Here is a 20867-nt window from a genome sequence, read left to right on the forward strand (position 1 = left end):
GGCAAGGCCTCTAAAGACAGCTCAGCTTTAGCTTGGCAGCCTGCGGTGTGGTGCTTAGTACACATACAGCCTTCAAGATTCACTCAGAGCCATCCCAGTCACGCTAGCCATCTAAGGTACTAACCTAAAAAAACAAAGATTTTTCTTATTTCTGCAGTTGTGATTACACCTGGCTGGCAAAGATGGTCGGCAGGCTATAGATACTGCTGCTTGAAACTATACAGGTGTTAACTCCTAGTTCATAATGCTTTAAGCAAGTTAAGCTTCGAAATTATGATGAGCAAGAATAAGGTTTGATTTGTACCTAGAGCTCAATATGTCTGCCTGGATAGTATTGACTCCAACCTTTTTTTTTTTTTTTTAATTCTGTGTTAGAATTTGCTGTTGACTTTTAAATTTGATGCACTGTGCTACAAATCAGACTGCGCTGTGTTATGTACATGTAATGTGTCCCCAAGGAGAAAAAAAAAATGACCAGCACTATTGAAGATATTGCAAAATTGCCACAGTTACTGCTTAGAAATGCTAATATTTCTCTCGTCTTTCTTAAAGTATATATTACAACTCTTCCATAACTTAATGCAAGCAAAGTAAAATTCATGTCTTCCCACATCTTAAAGCAAAGATATCTTTGTTTACATGCGAGAATAATAATTCTATAATAACAGCCAGCCCCAGGAGCCAGCACTTGATATGAGGGTGTAATAATGAAGCAAAGAGCCAGAGGGACCTACGCACTTCCAAGAGACACAAAGGCTGTCTGGAAGCGTTCTCGTATTATTCATTTGGAAGGGTATCTAAGGTAGGGAATAGGTTTGAGAAGTGAAATGACTCAAAAAAGTGTTTGCTGGGCGGGAAAAATAAAAAAAAACAGCCATTCTATTGCAAGATACAGATCAAAGGTTAAAAGGCAGATTATACTACATTTAGAGAACACAGATGTAGTTACGCTCTGTTGTCCCTACGGCGCGGAGGCATATGTGACGACACAGTCCACATTGGCCGAAGGGCAGGAAAACATCACGGAAAAATCCCTGACTCAGACCGACTGAAAAGCCTCATTTCCCTTTTTTCAGTCTGATCATTTGGCATCTCTGACTGTGGGACAGATTTAGACCTGAACCACCACAGCACATCATGCTGTCGTATGTCAAGCGCTCCGCAATACCTCTCAGTAGGATGGTTGCTGCCAGGCTAGCTAATTTTAAACTGGTATGAGTAATACAGTCAAACCTAGTTAGTATGCGAGAACGGCGTTGCTAACGCAGGGTGAGAGGATATGATGTCAACAGCACGAGCAGTCCCTGGTTGTCCCATTGTCGAATAAACGTAGTGCATAGATCCAAGGTTCTGTGCCAGGTCTCTGGACCCCAGGGCCAGGCCTTTCACTTTTGCTGGGTAGCTTGGAAAGCCTTTAGCTCCACCTGGTACCACTCAGGGGCTTCAGGCCCACTCTTCCCCGGGGGGCTGTGGTCATAGCCGTAGGCAACCGTGAGCTCCTCGTCGGCTTCCACTGCTCGCAAGGTGCGGATGCATTTGATGGGCCCAAAGCGGGGGTGGACAAACCTAAACACGAAGATGCACACGGTCATTCCCGGGCCGGCTCCAGGCAGAAGATGATCACCTATTAGCTCCCTGGCAACCAGTGGGCTGGAGGCAAAGCATGGCCAGTGGGGCAGCTGGCTGCAGCCTTGCCCAGGAGCCTGTGGGGCATGGAGCTCCTGAGCTCTACCCCAGGCCTGCTGGGTGACAGCCTGTATCGTAGCAACCCCCCACCCTGGTCCCTGGTGATTCCTTGGCATACCCACGTTTGCAAAACACTGCCCTACCTTACTGAGCACAGTTGCCCTCTATTTAGTCAAACCAGGGGCAACAACAAACACCTATCCTCAATGTGAAATCAGATCCAGGGCCAGAGCCCACATCAGTGTTTCAGCCCTTGTGGCTGGCAGCACCTGCTAACCTGTATGGTGGCGTCAGGTTACCTGGCTGTAGCTTGGGGAGAAGGCTTTGCCAAAGCTTTGGGAGTGACAGAAAACATCCCTGTTTCTTTCCAAAAATCCCAGCTATGGATCTTCAAAACAACAAAACAAAAACCTGTCTTCCCCTCAGCCACGGAGAGAATGCCTTATTTTCTAGCACAAACACACAAGAAGATTGCTTTCCAGCAGGGAGGTCAACACTTCTCTGCCCATCCCTGTAACAAAGCAGCCCAAAACTAGAAGTGGGGTCAATGCCAAGACTGCTTGGCTGCCAAAGTTCACCTATCCCCGTTCACCTGCACAGCCCCCTGCAGCAGAGGCAGGTAAAAACAGGCTGAGCTCACCACCAGATACTGAGATGGGAGTAAGCTCTGCTTTTATATGCATCTGGTCAACTACATCTTGTTCACTTAATCACCTTGTGAACCAGATGGCTGGTACAGCACCTTGGGGAAAGGTCTGGGGTCCTAATGTAGACCAGCAGGCAGGGCATGCGCTTAAGTGTTTGGTTCTCTTGGGGGTGGGACTGGGAGTGTGCCTCTGGTTTTGAGCATCTTTTATTACATGGTGTGCAAATGAACATCCTCCATCTTGTGCCAGAGGGGCCATCTTAGCTGGTCCCAAAAAGCCACTTAGCTTGGAGTCAGAAGGCTGTGGGGGTGACCCCTGGTCTCCCACATTATTACTCTGTGCTCTTGGAGAGCCTGCCTTGTCCTTGAATCACACTTTCCTCATTGCTAAGACTGTGACAAACCTTATTCTACAAGCCTCAAGGGTGAAAAATGGGGTCACAAGCAGAAAGTGTATCCCACAGCACCTGGCACAAAGTGAGGGGGACTCAACTAGCATTTGCCATTGTATGTGTGAAGGTGTGAGCACAGGTATGTGGGCACATATTTATATACACGCACATATGTGGGACCTCTGTGAGTGTTTGCATGTGTGTGAACATCTTTGCACATGTGTGGGTGTGTGACCATGCAAATGTGTGTGAGCATCGATGTGAGCATGCATATGTATGAGCATGAAAACACATGTGAAGATGTGTAAGGGGGTGTGTTTGTGGAAGCAGGTGTGTGTGATGCTGTGTGTGGGAGCACACACAGGGGTGTGGACATGCAGGTGTTCAGAGAGGCCAGATGGTGATCCATTGCCAAGGAGATGCCTGAACCAGAGATTCAGGAATTCTGGATTAGAATTACAACTCCTTGTCTTTAAATGAAGATATCGCATCATACTTTCCAACATATTTTTAGCACAGCATAAAAAAAATAACACTCCTGAAACAGAGCTCCAGGGTAGCCTTCTGAAACACTGAAAATAGCCCTGTGTTGAATTTCTGGAGGGAACTCTTAGGATTCCCTGGTATTTTCATTTCCTTGTTCTTTACCATTATTTTTAGCAGGTAGGTAATGGACAGACTGCAGAGAAAGAATTCTATTTCAGATTCTTGAACATGGCCCTGAGGCATAACAATGGTTAAGAGCCCTTAACCAGAGTGCTACGAGACCTGTGTGTCTTGGCCTGTGACCTGCAAAAAGTGAGCTGTGGCTTTATGAAGGCCAGGGAGGAGTGACTGGGATGATGCGGTCAACAGGGCACCTGCAGGGAGGGGTGCTTAGTGAACACAAGCTGCACGGTTAGCTGCCGAGTCAGAACTCGGTGCCTAGGGGTCAGCGTGCCACCTCTGCGCACAGCTGGGATGTTAGCCCTTTGTTGTCCACTTGACATTCTGTGCGAGACTATGGTTTTAAGGGTGCTTCAAAAAGTTCATGCAAAGTGGAATTAAAGACACATGGATTTTGGTATAAAATATTTGGAATCCATATATATATGAAGGGATCTTGAAGAGTTTATGGAAAATGTAAGCTATGAAAAAAAGACTAAGCACGGATTTCAAAACCGTATGTACAAAGTTATCTTTTAATTCTATGCACATTCTGAAGTAGCCTCAAAAAAGCTTGCTCGAGTGTCGCTTTAAGTTGAAGCATATATAGCAATATTAATTATTTCAGAAGTGAGTGTCAAGAACCGGTATTTGGTTGTTATTTAAGTAGTCTTTCTATGAGCTCAAATAACTAACATTTGGTCACACAGAACTTAGCAATAAACAAAACAACAAAATCAAGGCTTGTTGAATACAGGGACATGATTTTGCACAACGGGACCTTCTCTTGTTTCTCGTGCTCTTTTTTATTTTGGTGAGGAAGATCCTGTCCCTGCAATTAAATCACAGAAATGGCTGCTTTGAAAGGAGCATCTTACGCAGCAATAATGACATTTAGTCACTGTTTCTTTAAAAGGTTGTGGTGAAGATGTGCACAGCTTGGGATGATGACGCTTTGGCCAGGAGAGGCCTTGGAGTTAGTAATGGTCTCAATTTCATTTCCCATGACACGTGTCTTTTGCCCTTTAAATCGAAGAAGCAGCTCCAGTGCTAGTTATTGGCAGTGAAGGACAGCAAGTCACTGGCAGAGCAATTTGTCAGGCATCTCAGAGATGCAGGAAGGAGGATTCTTGAGGAACCTCCAGATCCTGGCCATTTTCCTCCGTGCTCTGGTCCTGCCTAGGCTAACAAGTTGGATGACTGAAGGATTGCAGGCCACTGCTGAGCAAAGAGGCTCGCACACAGCTCACCAGCTCCCAGGGAGTGAATTGCTGGCATTCTCAGGCCAAACTCAGCAGAGCAATGATGACGGATCAGAGCCCCAGCTGTGTCCTTTCTAGAACAGTCAGAGATGGTTGGCTTTCGAACAAACATTCAGGAAACACATGAAAATTAGTCGACTCCTAATAGGGCTATGTTGTAGAAGAGAAACTGACACAGGGTACAGGACAGAAAGGGAGACAGTGCCCAGGGCTGCATGCTATTTGGACTCAGTACAAAGAACTTGCTAGTTGTCAGAGCTGATGCTGATTATTTCATTTGTTGGGAAAGCTGTCTCGGTGGATATTAACAACCCCCTCCTCAACCTGTGGAGGTTTCCAAGCATATATCCAATAAGCAGATGGAGAGGGAAGCTCGGACTCCAAGAGGGGGTATGATCCATACAATTGTTATCTTAATTGATACAATTAAGATAGGATGTTAGGATGTTATCCACACGCCATGCATTCACCTTGGTGAAGCAGTTGCACAATGATTAACATATTCAGCAGTTATGGCATCATTGCCACGATGTAATTTTAGAGCAGTGTCACCACCCCAAAGTGCAACTCCTACCCATCATCACCCCCTTCCAGGGTTAGCAAGCTGCAAATCTCCTTTGTGTAGACTTCCTGTTGTGGACATGTCCTGTCAGTGGAATCACACACCATGCATTTGTCTGTGCTGGATCCTCTCACCATGTGAAATATGATTCACTCTTACCCATCCTTGCAGCACGTATCATTCTGTTTTGTTATCAACTAGGAGGACCTGGACTTAGCAAGTTTCCGCTCACACAAAGAACTCATGCCCTGGACTTTTATTTTCTTTCTTCCATCATAAAGACATCCATGATCCCTTCCACTTGAAGTTTCACCAAAACTCCCAATAACACTCTTCCTAATTTTCCAGCAAGACAATGTTGAAGGACAAAAATAGCAGCCAGAAAGATAGCAACCACCAAGCACGGTGCTGCCCTTAGGATCTCCCCCCATCTAAGTGCTTTCCATTTCTTAGCTGTCCAAGGCTGCACAGTGGGGCTGTCTGGGCTCTAGTTGATTTGATGCAGCAGGCATGGTCCGGGGCCAGACACTTCTTTTCCACGCCCCCATCCTCCCTCTTGTCAGGGTCCTAGGGCCCTGCAGCCACCCCAGTGCTGATGTCATACTTACATATCATAGATGCAGTTTGGAGTGAAGGAGTGATTTGCCTTGTGTCCCAAGGAAGCACAGTACTTGGACACGTGGTTATAGGGCTCAGGCACATCAATGACCGTTTCTTCATCGAGGGACAGGGTGTTCCCGTTAAGGGCCCAGTCCCTGTTGTCGACCTACAGAGAAGCAGATGGCAAGTGTCCAAGGAGTCCTTTTGCTCCGAGGTCCAAAAACATGGGCAATATTGATTTAAATGTTTTCCAACTGAGTGTCAGAGACCTGATTAGACTTAATGCTGGCTGGTGTTCTGGCGCAGTGGGTAAAGCATCTGCCTACAATGTTGACATCACATGTGGATGCTGGTTTGAGACATGGCTGTTCCACTTCCTATCACTCTCTCTGATAATGCAACTGGGAGAACAGCAGAAGATGGCCCAAGTGTTCCTGCACCCGTGTGGGAGATCTGGAAGAAGCTGTAGATCCTGGCTTCAGCCTGGTCAATCCCAGCCATTCTAACCATTTGGGGAGTGAAGATCTCTCTCGCTATTTATCTCTCTCTCTTTGTCTCTCCCTGCCTCTCTCTCTGTAACTCTGTCATTAGAACAAATATATAAAATAAGTAGTAAAAAAAAAAACCACAAAAAACAAAACCCTTATGCATTTTCAGCTCAGTTTACTGTTGATTGACTTCTCCTTATTTTATGTGGAAAAAAGGATTTAATGCCCCTCCTAATGTCACACAAAAATATAATCAGTTAAGTTGACTTGAAAGGTGATAAGGCCACGTCCCTGTTTTTCTCCTTATTGCCTGGCTCAGGAGCTCGGACAGGTGGCAGCCCTCACCAGCAGAGGTTTGCTCTGAGTCCGCCACCACCCTGTCTGGACACTGAGTTTGTCATCATGGCCAACCAAGCCACATCCTGCAGCCACCCATACACCTCTGAGATGACAAGAGCATGCCTGATGTGTCCAGCCTCCTTCAGTAATCCCCACTGCTGCTGCTGAGGGGCAGGGAGGTGGCCCCTTCCCACAAAATGTAGAAGCAAAAACAAAAAATGGTGGACAAAGAACATGTGGCAAAAGAAGAAATCAGTGGAACCAGACACAGGGCGTGGCAGTGTGTGCTCAACCTTGTGTAATGGGGAGCACGTCATCCATCCAAGCCAGTGTCCATGCAACGGGGGGGGGGGGGGCACGTCATCCATCCAAGCCAGTGTCCATGCAATGGGGGAGCACGTCATCCATCCAAGCCAGTGTCCATGCAACGGGGGGCGGGGCACATCATCCATCCAAGCCAGTGTCCATGCAACGGGGGCACGTCATCCATCCAAGCCAGTGTCCATGCAACGGGGGGCACGTCATCCATGCGGGCCAGTGTGCTCTCCTACTACAACAGAACTCCCTGACTATGTCGTAACCATCAGGCTTGCCTTCTCTAAAACACTACTGGCCTGCACCTCCAGGACCTGGGCATGCTGGCCCAATAGCCTCATGGAACTGACAGGGTCACAATTACAGAAACGACTGCTGATTCTGGCAGGCATATGCACCCTCCTGCCTCTACGTGGCAACTGCATCTTTACTCATGATATTTCCTCATCAGGTATGAAAAGAGCAGGCGCCATGCATCAGATATTGTTCTAGGTCCAAGGCACTGACACAGTAGCAGGTAAAATTGAACAAACTCCTTGTTGAATCTTACTTTTCCAGCCCTGCCATAAGATGTTGGGATGTGACACTTGATCCCAATCCACTTTATGTTCCTAATGGATGTTGCTGTGATCTGAATGTGTTAGCTCCCTGAAGGTTCATGTCCTGGGTGGCTTGGTGCCAAGAGTGGCATGTTGAGGTGCTAGAGACTTTAGGAGGGGCTGGTGTTGTGCAATATGAATTAAGCTGCTGCCTGTGTCACTATATCCCATATGCGTTCCGGTTCAAGTCCTGACCGTACCATATCTGATGCAGCTCCCTGCTAATGCAGACAGGGAAAGTAGTAGAATATGGTTCAAGTCTTTGGGCCCCTGCACCCACATGGGAGTCCTGGATGAAGCTCCTGCTTTCTGGGTTCACTCTGGTGTAGTTTCAGCTGTTGCAGCCATTTGAAGAGTGAACCAGTACTCTCTAACTCTGTCTTTCAAATAAATAAACAAATACATCAGAAGTGGGCATGAATTAGGTCACTGTGGCCTCTGCCTGGGAGAGCTGAATGTAGTTCTTGCAGGACCAGGTTAGTTCTGATGAGATTGGGAGGCTATAGGGAAACCTGGCTCCTGCCTTTTGTGTACCGCTGGTTCTCTTTCCATAGCCTGCAGAGGCCCTCACCAGGATGCAGGTGCCTTGCTTCAGCCCCTTCAGCCATCAGAATCATGAGCCTTGCAGACTTGGCTGGTTTTTTATTATTATTTTTTAAATTTTCTTCTGTTACAACAATGTAAAAGGGACCAAGACAGTTTTGTATTTTTCTTATCTCCTCCACAGAATTTAAATTTCTAACAAGGGCAAGGAGGGAATGTTATTCATTTATCTAATGCTGCAGAGGGAGTGTCTGCTCAGAGCATGATTTTGCTCTTTCAAACCTGAACTCCACGGCTCTCTGGATTTATGGTGCTGACCGAATTGCTTAACCTCTTTAGGCTCCAGTTTCTTTTGTGTAAAATATTCAGAGAGATCAATACAGACTCAGCATCCTGAACCTTAAATCAGAAATGCTCCCAAATCCAGAATGGTGTCGTGCTAACAGGATGCCACAAATGGAAAACTTCCACACCTTGCCACCCAGGGCAGGTTGCAGCTCCAGTGTGGGCGCACTAAGGATGACATGTAAAGTGTTCAGGCTGAGTGAGCAGGTGTGTACCAAGCGTACATGAGTTTTATGTTGGAACTTGGGGCCTACCCCTAAGACACTTCCTCATGTATATGTGAGTATTTTGAAATTGGAAACACCTGTGGTCCCAGACTTTTCGGGTAAGGAGCATTACTTCTGCAACCTGTAATTATCCTAGAGCCACTTTCAGAGGCTGAACTTGTGGAACTTTCTGGATTGTTGACAGAGCACACCGGCCTTGGCATGGGAACACTGTCTCCCTGGCCACAGCCCAGTTTCAGTAAATCACTATCTTGGTTGTGCAATTGCTCTGAATGCCTAATAACTTGACCATTCCAGGGCAATTGCACCTAATGGCTGCACAGGAGTCTGAAGGGTGAGGACATGAATGCGTGGGGCCAGCCACAAGCTTAAGTGCCAAACAGTCGAAAGTGAGATAAGGTTCATGAATTGCACCAGCTGCCCTTTCCCTTAAACAGATCCTGAAAGTCCACTGTGGGGTGAAGAAGCAAAATTAAGTCAGAGACCCAAAGTCTTGGAGATATTTCAAAGCTTGTGTAACTTTAACTTTTTGTTTCCACGTAGGCTATTGTGTGGGTTTTCCCTATAAAGCCCCCTGCCCAAGGTTATGCATTAATTACTGACAGACTCTTGGCTGGATCTTGAGTCTTTTCAGGCACTGGGTGCAGTCCAGTACAAAGCAGTTGCTATTCTATTCATGGCATTATAACACTTTCTATAGAACAGCAATGGAACTTGTGAAAAAAAAAAATCTATTGCACCTCAAAATCAAGAGAAAAGCATCCAATCCATTTTATATGAAAAATCCTAATCTTCTTGTTCCTTAACATTTCTGGCTAATATGAAAGTAAACCAGTGCTACCTGACACACAGCCCTGCGATCAATCTTGTCGGCTCCCCGCCCCGCACACTCCACTCACTCCCCAACTTACCTCTTGGTGTGTAATTCGGACTCCATTATAGAAAGACATGGCGGTATTGGGGCCCACAGCCACCTTTGAAAACAGTCCTTCTCCAGCACTGGAAATGAGCGACTCTGCAACATAAACCCTACACAGAAAAGGGGAGTTAAATTACCACTTGTGAAGTTTGATAAGTCACTCTTATCATCAGCCACCAAATAGCATTTTGGCTACTGAATTCAAAATGTCAGCTCACTGTACTCCAATGAAGAAGGAAGGAAAGAAGAGAAAGCTACACCATACTATTTTAGCTTTGGAAATGGAAGAAGTGGCAGTTATGTCTCTTTTAAGAGTGGTGTTTAAAATTTGCTGACAAGGAAATTATATATTCATAAAGCTACTTGTGCTTGACGTAAGTGAATCTTGGTTTTTAGTTAATGACAATTTTCAGTGTCTTAGTGGGCGAACAGAGGACCTTCCTGTATTCATTAAGACAATATTCAAGCTTGTTGGGGCCAGACAGGAGGGAAAAGCTGTTTTAGTTAAGTGTCAAATATTTTACATGAAACAACAATAGTTATTAAGCTATATGAAATAAGCAATTCCCAACAAGAGTATACACAATAGGGTTTGGCTAACTATGCCCGATGGGTCAAACCTAGCTGTGGCTGCTTTTTTGTAAGTAAAATTTTTATTGGAACATAGTCATGCCTATCTGTTGTATGTTGTGTATGAGTGCTTTAGTTCTATAAAGGCAGAGTGGGGTAACTAGACTAGAGATTAGATAGCGTGAAACAGCTAAAATATTTACTAATGCAGCCTTTCCCAGGAAATCCACTGATTCATAAAAGAAAACAACATTTGTGACATGGAACTGAATTTCCTAAGAAAGTATATGTCCCAGTACCTTGCAGGAACTTTTGCTACACGAATCCTATGCTTAGTTTGTGAACTGGAAAACTGAATTATTGTTTCCAACTCTCCACTTGCTCTGTGATAGAATTATCAGGAGGAACTTCACATAATATGTGGGCAAGCAGCATTAAAAGAGAAGTTTATTTTGGTGCAACAAGCTTTTGGAAGCCATGTATAACTTTTTCACTATATGTACTTCACATGGACTTGTGGAAGACTCTGTGGGCATCCTGCCTCTTTTGCCATATGACCTCAGAGAGGATGGGGTTAGCATCCTGCTATCTTGACTTTGTTCCCACCCTATGATGCATGTTGCTAGTGGAACTCGGTGGAAGTGACTGCATGCTGTGTCTTTGGTGTAATGAAGCATGGCCCAAGTGTCTGCCAGATGCCTTGCTAGAGTGGCCATTGTCTGTAGGAGAGGAACATGCCCCAGAGTCTTGGAATAAAGACATGTGAAACAGATCTGAGACCAGCTGGAAGCCTGGAGTCCAGCCCAGGCCAGCTAGGCCTCGTTGGGCCCAGTAGAAAGAGACGGAACCCCAGCTGACCCCCAGATCCAGGAGCATAAAAGCAAAGGTTTGCTTTTGTTAAGCAGCAGGAGTTAGCGGGACACTGCTGGACAGCGTCATTACAACAATAATAGCAGAAGAGACAGGCTCTTGCAGTCATGGACTGTGTTGTTTTGGGGCTAACAAAGAGACCAGACATTCTGCTGTATCTGGGCCAGAGTCTCATGTCCAAAAAAGAGGCCATTTATTCATTGTGACATTGTGAAGTCAGTCCCGTTAGTTAAACAAAGGGTAGAGCCCTACTTCTCAGATGGCTATAGAAACTGAATGGGGGTGGGGGAAATGATACATGTTTATTACCAAGGCAGATGGGCAAGAGAAAACTTATTCAGAAGGTTTCTTACTGATAAACAGACCCACTGCTAGCTATCAGAGCAGATCCTAAAAAATTCTCAGGTAATGGGAGCTCAGCTGTGCCATAGGCACAAGAGGAGATGGAATGGGCTGGATGCTCTGCGAGTGGTGGATAAAGGAATTTTCTTGTGTTCCAGACCCCTCCAAAGGTGCAGAAGATAAGGAGAGTTCAGGGCGTTCAGGCGAGAACTTGAGAGAGTACAGCATGCTCCCCGGAGGACCGAGGTGACTCCGGCACAAACTGCAGCTCCAAGAAAGGTAATGGAGGATGGGCAGGAAGTTTGGTTAGGTCTACTGGACTGAACATCACTGTCCTCCTTGTCAATCAAAATACCCCCATTCCCAAGATGCATGTGCTTCATCTGGAATCTAAAGGGAGGATGTCATGAAAATACAGACATTCAGCTCCATGTGGAACTTGAGGAGGGGCCATACAGTCGCCAGATGGTTTCATAAAGGAGACCATCAACTCTCTCTCTCTCTCTCTTTTGCTGCAGACCATGGTTGGAGCTGCTGCCAGGCACTTTCTCAGTGCCCCCTTCTATATCCCACCTCCTTTCTGCCTAGCTTTTGGCCCATCACCCAGTGTGTTCACATTCTTGCCTTGGGGACAGATTTTATTATCACTTCTTGCACCTTATATGTGTCTGCACCTGGACCCCTTATCTCTGTGGGATGCAAGGACCTAGAGTGACAAATTAACCCTGACCCACATCATAGGACGCATGGGCAGGGCCGGCCAGGGCTTAGCCGGGCTTTCCTCCTGGGATTGACGCATAGGCAAGGCTGTAGCTGAATAGGTAGAGAAGTCCTTCTACAGCGAACAATTCTGTATGAAAACAAAAACACTCCCTGGGTTGTGTGACTGTATTTGGAGGACTTGCAAAGGGAGCATCCACGTCCTGGAGGAGTGAGGTGTGAGCAGTGGAGGCCCAGAGGAGCACTCATTCCCCCTCGCAGGGCCGTTGCACCTCACATAAACCGTGACAGCTGCAAGGAGGAGAGTACCTCTCTGATTCGTAAGGGTCTGGGAGCAGCGCGTCGGTGGAGATGCAGGACGAAGTCGACTTGTCGAAGTGGTACACAGAGTCTGAAAACAAACGGAAACATCAGCGCAAGTGTGCAATGTGGCCTCAGACCAAACAAAGGAATGAAAACTGTTATTCAGGTTACACCAAGCAGAATGAAATTCTTCAACTCCAGTGAATGGTTTTTAGAGTCGTTCTTCAGGTTTATCTTTAGAATTGAATGGACAGCCATCAGCTGTATCTCTTAAAATCTCGATTTGTTTTTTCAATTATCTTTTGTTCAACTAATCTGAAAGAAGCTTGGGCACTTACAATTCTGAATCAAGAAGAACGTTTATCGTGGAATTCTGAGATCTCTCTCTGATCAGATCAAATGGGGTTACGGTTTTGTGTTCTTCTTGTTTCCCTTTAAGTGAAACACAGTCCGGAGAATCGAACAGCTGAGCCGGACAGATGTCCCCCACCCAGAGAACAGACTTTCCACCTCAGCAGAGCCAAGGAGAAGGATGCTGCTCAGACAATGCAGTAACAAAGCCCTCTCTTCTACGAAGGTGGCACAGGAACCACTCGGTAATTTACTCCGGAACCTGAAGCACGCAGCCATTTTCGGGTTGCCGTTGGCTCTCCTCAAGGCACTAGCCTTTGAGAACCCTCATGGAACGCCACGGAAGACATCTGGTGCTCTGAAGGCTAACAAAGCGAGAAACAAGCTTGGCAGCCAGAAGGTTCCCCTCTGCTAAGTCCATCGTTTGCCGCATTCCCTGTAGCAGCGCTGAGAATCCCTGTCATGTCCCTCAGTGCTTACCACTTCCTAGCTAGGTAACAGTCCACATATTTCAAAACACAGAATCTGGTTGGGCTACAGAGGGAGCAGAGGAGCCGACGAATCCCACGGGAATTTGCCAGAGCCGCAAGTGGCCACCCTAAGGCAAGGACCAGAGAGAAGACGTTGTGTCCTGGGGGGTTCCAGAGCTGGTGCGGCTGAAGTTGGGGTGTACCTTCCTGGTGGAAAATGGAAGCCCTGAGGTGACAGGGCCACTGTGGAAGAGACTGCCTGACACCAAGGGAGCGTCTCCCTTTCCCCTCTTTGTAGGAGAACCATGGGTCACCATGAGGCCAAATTCCAGGCAGAAGCAGGCACATGGGAGCCTGAGACGAGCTGCCCGTAGGGGGCGCCAGAGGCAGAGCCGGGAACAGATTTAAGACCCGGATGTAAAGAGTAACTCGCTAACAGAAGAGCCCGTGGTCCATTTCATTTGCTTTTCTAAAACCTTTTCACAACCAGAATGCTGTGCGGACTCCATGTTCCAGCTGCGCCTTGGCCAGTGAAGAGGTGAGATGAAATTGCACTCTTACGCTTCAGTGAGAGAATCAGTGGAGGACTAGACGCAGCTTGCGGTTCAACAAGCACAAAGAGAAAAGGTTGGTGGGAGGAGAGGGGCCGAATGGGGCATGCTTTATGGGAGTTCGTCACAGTCTCCCCGGCTCTGCAGTGCAGCGCCCCTCACGGGCACAGGACTACCGAGGCACCCTCAGTCCCTGGCTGCTCAGTGGGAACTAGTCCTGCACCTGCTACTTCAGGTTTACCCAAAGCAATGTGGCGCGGAACCCTTTTGATGTCGAACTGTGCAACTTCCTTAAAATGACCATGGCCTGCTGGAGTGCAGCCAACAGCGCTCTTTGTCGCCTCCCATTACTGTGAAGAGGGTGTTTGCTGTTGGCAGCCGTGAGTTGTTAAGAAAAGCAGTCATTCCCTTGAGAAGTAATCACCCTCAAAAATCTTACTTTCTTATTTACATGGGGAAGAACACCATCACAGGGATACATTTCATGATGGGGTTTTGTGGGAGGTGCTTATATCTTTATTTCATCATGAAGAAAAAAGGGCTCTGAAATGACAGATAACTTGCTCCAGGCCTTAACACAGTCAGCGTTGGAGCGCTAAGTTCCTCCCAGGCTCAGGCTCTCTGCGCTAGCAATGCTGTCACCTCTGAAGCATTAAAATTGGGATCACCAGCTGTGGTCCCCCTCGTCCGAAGTCACCTTGTCTCTTAAACACTGCAACCCTGTCTTTTTCATAATGTATGTCAGGAACACAGATCCTAGAATCTGTGGTTCAAAGATTATGGCTTCCACGCCCCCCCCCCTTTTTTTTTAATAAAAGAAGCTTTTCATCTTGGAATAATTTTAAAAACACAGCAAAGTTGCAAAGATAGAACAGAGAGTCCCTGCTGTCTTGCCTAGCATTAAGTTCTTCCTGGTACATTTGTCAAAATTAAGAAAGCAACATGGATATATTACTATGAACTCCAGACTTCGTTCAGATTTCACTGATTTTCACACTAACTTCCTTGTTTCTGTGCCAGGATCCAATCCAGAAACTTACATTGCATTTGGAATGCCTGAATTTCTAACTTAGGGAGAAAAAAAAAAGACTGAGACATTTTAAGCCACTGAAATTCCACTTAAACACAATGCCAGCTCTTCTGTTTTAGGAGATTCTTCACTTGGATATTCTCCTTTGGATTCCAAGTTGCAAAATATTATTTAAGTCTACAAGATGATAAATTTTTACTGTTTTTACTTCCCCAGTCCCATGATCTAATCTGGGTCAGAAATACATGGGCCTGACAGCGTGGCCTAGCAACTAAAGTCCTCTCCTTGACCGCGCCCAGGATCTCATATGGGTGCCGGTTCTAATATCCTGGCAGCTCCACTTCCCATCCAGCTCCCTGCTGGTAGCCTGGGAAAGCACTCGAGGATGGCCCAAAGCCTTGGGACTCTGCACCCGTGTGATGTGAGATACCTGGAAGTAGTTCCTGGCTCCTGGCTTTGGATTGGCATAGCATCGGCTGTTGCGTTCACTTGGGGGATGAATCATCGGATGGAAGATCTTCCTCTCTGTCTCTCCTCCTCTCTGCATATCTGACTTTTTAATAAATAAATAAATCTTCGTTAAAAAAAAAGAAACACATGGTTTTAAAGGAGTCAGACCCATTCATACAGCTTTCCTAGGCTATGCTACTCAAGAATGTAAATGTTTTGTTGATTTCTTTTTCCTGATTTTTGATGGCAAGTCATTATATTCAGAGAAATGCTTTCCTGTGCCATGTTGTGCTTTTGAAAGGAAATGAGACTTTTTGCCCCAATACAGTCAGTTGGGTCTGTGTGTATATTTAGTGTGAGCTCCACACATGACCTTCTGAAGAGGGCGGGGGTGTGAACATGTCTGTGTTTTTTCCAGGCGAATTACAGCTGAATCAACTTTGCAGCTGGTTTCAATTTGGAGACTTATCCGGTTGAATTCTTCGGTATTATCAGACCATAGTTTAGGGTTTTTTGAGAACCATTTGATATTGATCGGAGTATCACTGCTGATTAGGTAATTTAATTTATCCTCTCCCAGAATTATGTAGAATTATTTATCTGTGCCCTTTTTCATATGACTTTTCAACATGCCCTACTGAGGTGCTGGGGTACCGACTGGCCCTGTCTCACTATCGTTCAGCTTGGTTGGCCACTGGACTTGCTCAGACCCACAGACAGTGGGCGGAAGTGTCAGCTCCACAGTGAGGCTTTAGAAGGCATCACAGGTGTCAGCTTTGGGTCTGACTCTCGCGGGACCCACTCCGAGAAGTCCTGTCCCAAGTCCATACTATCCTTTCAGAGAAGGCCCCAGAACCATCAGCAGGAGCACCAGAGCAGGTACACACCCAGCCACCAGCTTCAAGTTCAGCCAAATCCGTGTGTGCTGCTGTAGACCTCTGCGATGTATCAAGGCCCGAGCACCCCAATGTTCAAGCAAAGCACACTGAGAAGAACCACCCCCTCAAGTGCTGGCTCCCCACTCTGGAATCAGAATGAACCGTGAGGGCAGAGTGCACTTACTTCCGGGCATCAGTTCAAAGTGAGGCCTCCCCTCCTCCGTGGACATAAGCGTGGCCAGCTTCCCTTCGATCATCTCACCATCAATGAACTTCCCATAAAGTGCGGTCCTCTCATCAGGGTACACATAGGCGATCTTCTCGCCAGTCATCTCCCCATCTTCATTGACTTCTCCTACAAGGCTGCCTCCGTCCTGATGGGAGAAGCCAAAAGGCAGATAGCATTATGTTCTGGGTTTCTTTATGGACACGAATCCAAGATGCTTCCTTTCTGCCCTCCCTTTGTTAGTATGATCTGCAGGAGTAATCATTGTTAAGGACTAAGAACACTTCATGTGAGAAACCCAAGACAACATGAATTGAGAGCAAATGCTAGTGGGCACGATTCTCTTGCTACAGACCCAAATGAAACATACTTCCTGATCCACTTCTTTGTCCACCCCAAACCTTGACGCATGCTGCTGGAAAGTTCTAGACACAGGGGCAAGTGCACCTGATTTGGAGAAGAAGAGACAAATTGTGCTTTGTGATTCTGAACCACCTATTGATCCTCTATCTTGTCAGTCTGTTACAAAAGAAACAGAGAGACTACATTTGTACTTCCAGTTGCGAAGTATAACTTTCACCCAGTACCTAAGCGGGTAAGGATCTGCAGCAGGAGATCTGCTTCTCAAGGCTGTTTCTGATTTGTCGTCTACTAAGGATAACTTTGGGTTAAACAGTACTGGCGAATTAACTGCATACACAGGAAGACAGAGATGCCTGCATATCTAAGACAGCCTAAAGAACCTGGGACACTGCCTTTCTAAGATCAGCCTTTTCGGAATTGAAAGGAAAGGTAGAAAAAAAGAATTCGACTCCCTTTCACATCACTTCCTTCTTTGCACTCTTCTGCCTTTTGCCCCTTCTGGGAGAGGAGCCAGCTTTGCTGTAATTTTAACTCTTGTGCATTTCATTGCTAAGAGTCTGAGAGTGTTGTAGAACAGAGGCTCCCAGGAACTTCTGAATCCTGGCCAGAGCCAGGGACACAGCAGGTGCTCCATAAATACTTTTTGAATTGAAATGGGATGAGAAAAAAATAATGTGTGATGCCAGAGACGTTTCTTTTCTCCACCCATACCCCTATTCCGAAGGTCCTTACTCTGTAACTTTGAAATTTTAAAACTTCGAAAATTTGATCCAACTACAGTGATGCAACCACATCTTCTAAAAGCTTCATTAATTAATTAATTTCCCCAAAGGACCTAGAAATAGTTAGTAGCAACTCAAAGTCATGGAGGATGACTTTGGAGGGCTCTCAAAAGCTACTTTTCAGGGATAGTAGGAATAAACCATATCAAGTTCATGATTTCTGGAGCCAGTTAGGTTAGTTCTCTTCCTTTTGGGGCCAGCATCTTATAGGGGCAATGGTTTATTTCCTGCCTGCTCCACTTCCCATCCAGCTCCCTGCTTACAAGCACAGGATGGCTCAAGTCCTTGGGACCCTGCACCCTTGGGGGAGACCCAGAGGAAGCTTCTGGCTTCAGGTCAGCTCACCTTTTGTGGGGAGTGAACTAGCAGATGGAAGAGCTCTCTCTCTGTCTCTCCTTTTCTCCGTAAATCTCTCAGATAATAATAATAATAATAATAATAATAATAATAATAATATAAATTTAATGATTTCTACAGTTCACCATAACTCCAATTGCCTTTTGGAGGAAAAAAAGATTATAATTTTTTTAGGCATCACAGCACTTCCATAGAAAGGAAAACAGTTGCATTTTTCATTGATGACAAAGGCATCAGGAATATGCTCATGGCTTTCTCCTAAGTTAATCCTTAATAACCCTGCAGAAACGAAGATGATACTCTGCACGATCTGCCTTCAGGCTTCTAGTGTTGCTTACTGAGCTGGAGTGATCTGGCACTGCGTGCTTCTCAGGTGCCATGGTTACTGTAAGTAAGCCATCAGCTCACATTGTATGCCTAAAACATGAGTGTGTCTTACTAGGGCTTCACACTTGGCCTCTTGCACTTCTGGTTTTAAGGAAGTGCATTCTTTATCCACAAAAAAGAAAGCAGAAATCTTTCATTTCCCAAAGGGGTTATGAATTATTGACAAAGGAGTTTATATCACAGTTTCCTTTGTAAAAGAAGCAACCTCTCCTTAGAGTGAGCTGATAAATTCTGTAGGGAGATCATCCCACCCCCCACTTTGCCTGGTTCTTGCTTTGTGTCCACATCACAGTACTATGAGAGCCTGCAGGAGCTGGGAGTGTTAGGGAGGAAGCACATGCTTTCTGGTACTTTCATTGGGTTGGTGAGAAGGCAGGATCTGCTGATCCCTGTCCTGCTGGTTGGCTGCTGGATAAAGGATGATGGCTGCTGCCTCATGCCCAGCTCATTTTCCTTTCATACTCTCCTGGGCCCTGGGCTCAGCAGCACCTGCACCCCTGGCACACCTCTGCATCTCTGCCCTCATCTTGGAGAGCTATGTTAGTCGGGTCCCTTTGCCCAGAGGGAACCTGCAGCTGTCTAGGAACTCTGTCTACTGTTGGTGTGTCTATTCAGGTCAGAGGAGAAAGGGCAGCAGCCTGCTTTGGCTTCAGCCCCACGCTGTGTCTCTCAGCCAACACTGCCATCATAAAATGGACAGCTTGATCTCTGGCACCAGCATCCAGTATTCTTCACTTTATTCAGAGGCCAGAGTGCAAGGGGGTGGGGTCATCTCCCTGAGGTGCTGACGGGCACCAGCCGTGAAGCAAGTGTGACTAAACAAAGCAAAGCCTGGGACTCCTCCAAGTCGCCCACCCAAAGCAGTCTTCTCTTGTATTAATAAAATAAAAATGAAGATTACCGGGGGGTGTGGCAGGAGGGTGGTTGGTGCAGAGGCTAAGTTACCTCTTGTCAGAGTGGCTGATTTGAGACCTGGCTACTCAGCACTTCTGACTTCCTGCTAATGCACACCATGGGAGGCAGTAGGTGAAGGCTCAAGTACTTAAGTCTCCACCACCTGGTGGGAAACACTGAGCTGCCAGCTCCTGGCTTCAACCTTGTCTAGCTCTGGTTGTTCACAGATAGAAACTCGCTCTGTGTGTGTGCACTAGGGCTTGTTTGCCTTTCAAACACACTGAACATAAATTAATATTATTTTTTATTTATTTGTTTAATGGAAAGGCAGATTTACAGAGAGAAGAAGTAGAAGAAGTGACAGGAGGATTTTCCATTTGCTGGCTCACTTCCCAAATGGCCGCAACAGTTGGAGCTGAGCTTATCTGAAGCCAGGAGCCAGGAGCTTCTTCCTCGTCTTCCACACAGGTGCAAAGTTCCAAGCACTTGGGCCATCCTCCACTGCTTTCCCAGGCCACCAGCTGGGAGCTGGATGGGAAGTGGAGCAGGTGGGACACGAATTGGCGCCTATATAAAATGCTGCTCTTGGAGCTGGAAGATTAGCCAGTTGAGCCATTGCGCTAGCTCCAGATTATTATTAATTATTATTTTAAATAATTAAGTAATGTAAAAATATATAGCTGCATTTTCAGGTGGAATTTCTCAGCTAAATCAGGGCATGCTAGGTCTCACCCAGTTGAAACTGGCTGCTCATGGTTTGTTCTTTCCTGACATTCAGCCGCCCCCAAGAGCTGGCGGCCTCGTGCTTAGCCTGGCACCTGCACAGCCACGGCTTCCGTGAGAACCATTCCTTCCTCTGCTGCTTGCCACCTCCCAGGTAGGATCTGCGGCGACTTTTGATCCATCCCACATCCCACCAAGACCACCCGAAAATGCTTTCTCAATTCTTCGAACACTGTTCTTTTCTAGAGCAAGATTTATGCTGATCTTGTGGATCACATAACAAATAATTTGTTTTTATTAAAATTTTAAAATTGCAAGCTGAGAAGGTGCAGAGTAATGCGAAATGCAAAAATGTACTTTTGACTTAACTTCTAGATGGAATAAAATATTCAGTATAATGTCTTCTAAGTTGGATTTTTCTGAAACATTTTCTAGAACTTCCCTAACAACAGATAGGATAGTTGAAATGCAAACAAAAATGAGCGCATTGGTGCCCACCCTCGAGATTTCCCATGTCTTGTTTTTGCTCTAATTAATTCCATAAATATCATAAACTGCTATCAAACACTCAGAGGCAAGTTCATTTTAATCACCGCAATTTAATCTCTATCAACCAAAAAGCACCTTAAAAAGCATTGAGTGAGATTGCAAAATCAAGCAGCAGCAGTATAATAAATGAAAAGACTGGAAACTGCTGGGTTCATTTTTACATCTAAGAAACACAGACTAAAATTCCTAGCAGCAATGAAATATTCCTTCATCTCTTCTTGCCTGCCAGGTAATGGAAAGCACTGCAATTTTTAAAAAACTTTATCCATGGTATGATAAAACTAACTTATTCTATCCGTGAAGAAAGCATTCTTTTAGAAAACAATGCTGAACAAGAATTAGGAGTAGCCCCTAAGGATCTAAGTCGACAATGGATGACAGAGAGAGTGACACTTCAATCTCTCTCTCTCTCTCTCTCTCTCACACACACACACACACACACGCACACACACACAGCCTCAGCTCTCAGGACTTTGGGTTTCT

At 46.0% G+C, this 20867-nt stretch overlaps 1 protein-coding gene across 1 annotated transcript in view; it reads right to left on the reverse strand.

Annotated features, from left to right (window-relative positions):
* Nucleotides 1-1074: 1074 nt before the first annotated feature.
* Nucleotides 1075-20867, reverse strand: part of SETD7 (SET domain containing 7, histone lysine methyltransferase) — a 44643-nt gene continuing 24850 nt past the window's right edge. Inside the window, exons 4-8 of the mRNA XM_040967289.1 lie at nt 16288-16477; nt 12380-12461; nt 9561-9678; nt 5802-5959; nt 1075-1566 (exon numbers count right to left, since the gene is read on the reverse strand). Coding sequence (XP_040823223.1) covers nt 1386-1566; nt 5802-5959; nt 9561-9678; nt 12380-12461; nt 16288-16477 — 729 coding nt within the window. The 3' untranslated portion in view covers nt 1075-1385. The remainder of the gene's footprint in view (nt 1567-5801; nt 5960-9560; nt 9679-12379; nt 12462-16287; nt 16478-20867) is intronic.

Source organism: Ochotona curzoniae, unplaced genomic scaffold (assembly GCF_017591425.1).
Source record: "Ochotona curzoniae isolate NIBS_2020 unplaced genomic scaffold, NIBS_Ocur_1.0 scaffold_4506, whole genome shotgun sequence".
Taxonomy (NCBI): domain Eukaryota; kingdom Metazoa; phylum Chordata; class Mammalia; order Lagomorpha; family Ochotonidae; genus Ochotona; species Ochotona curzoniae.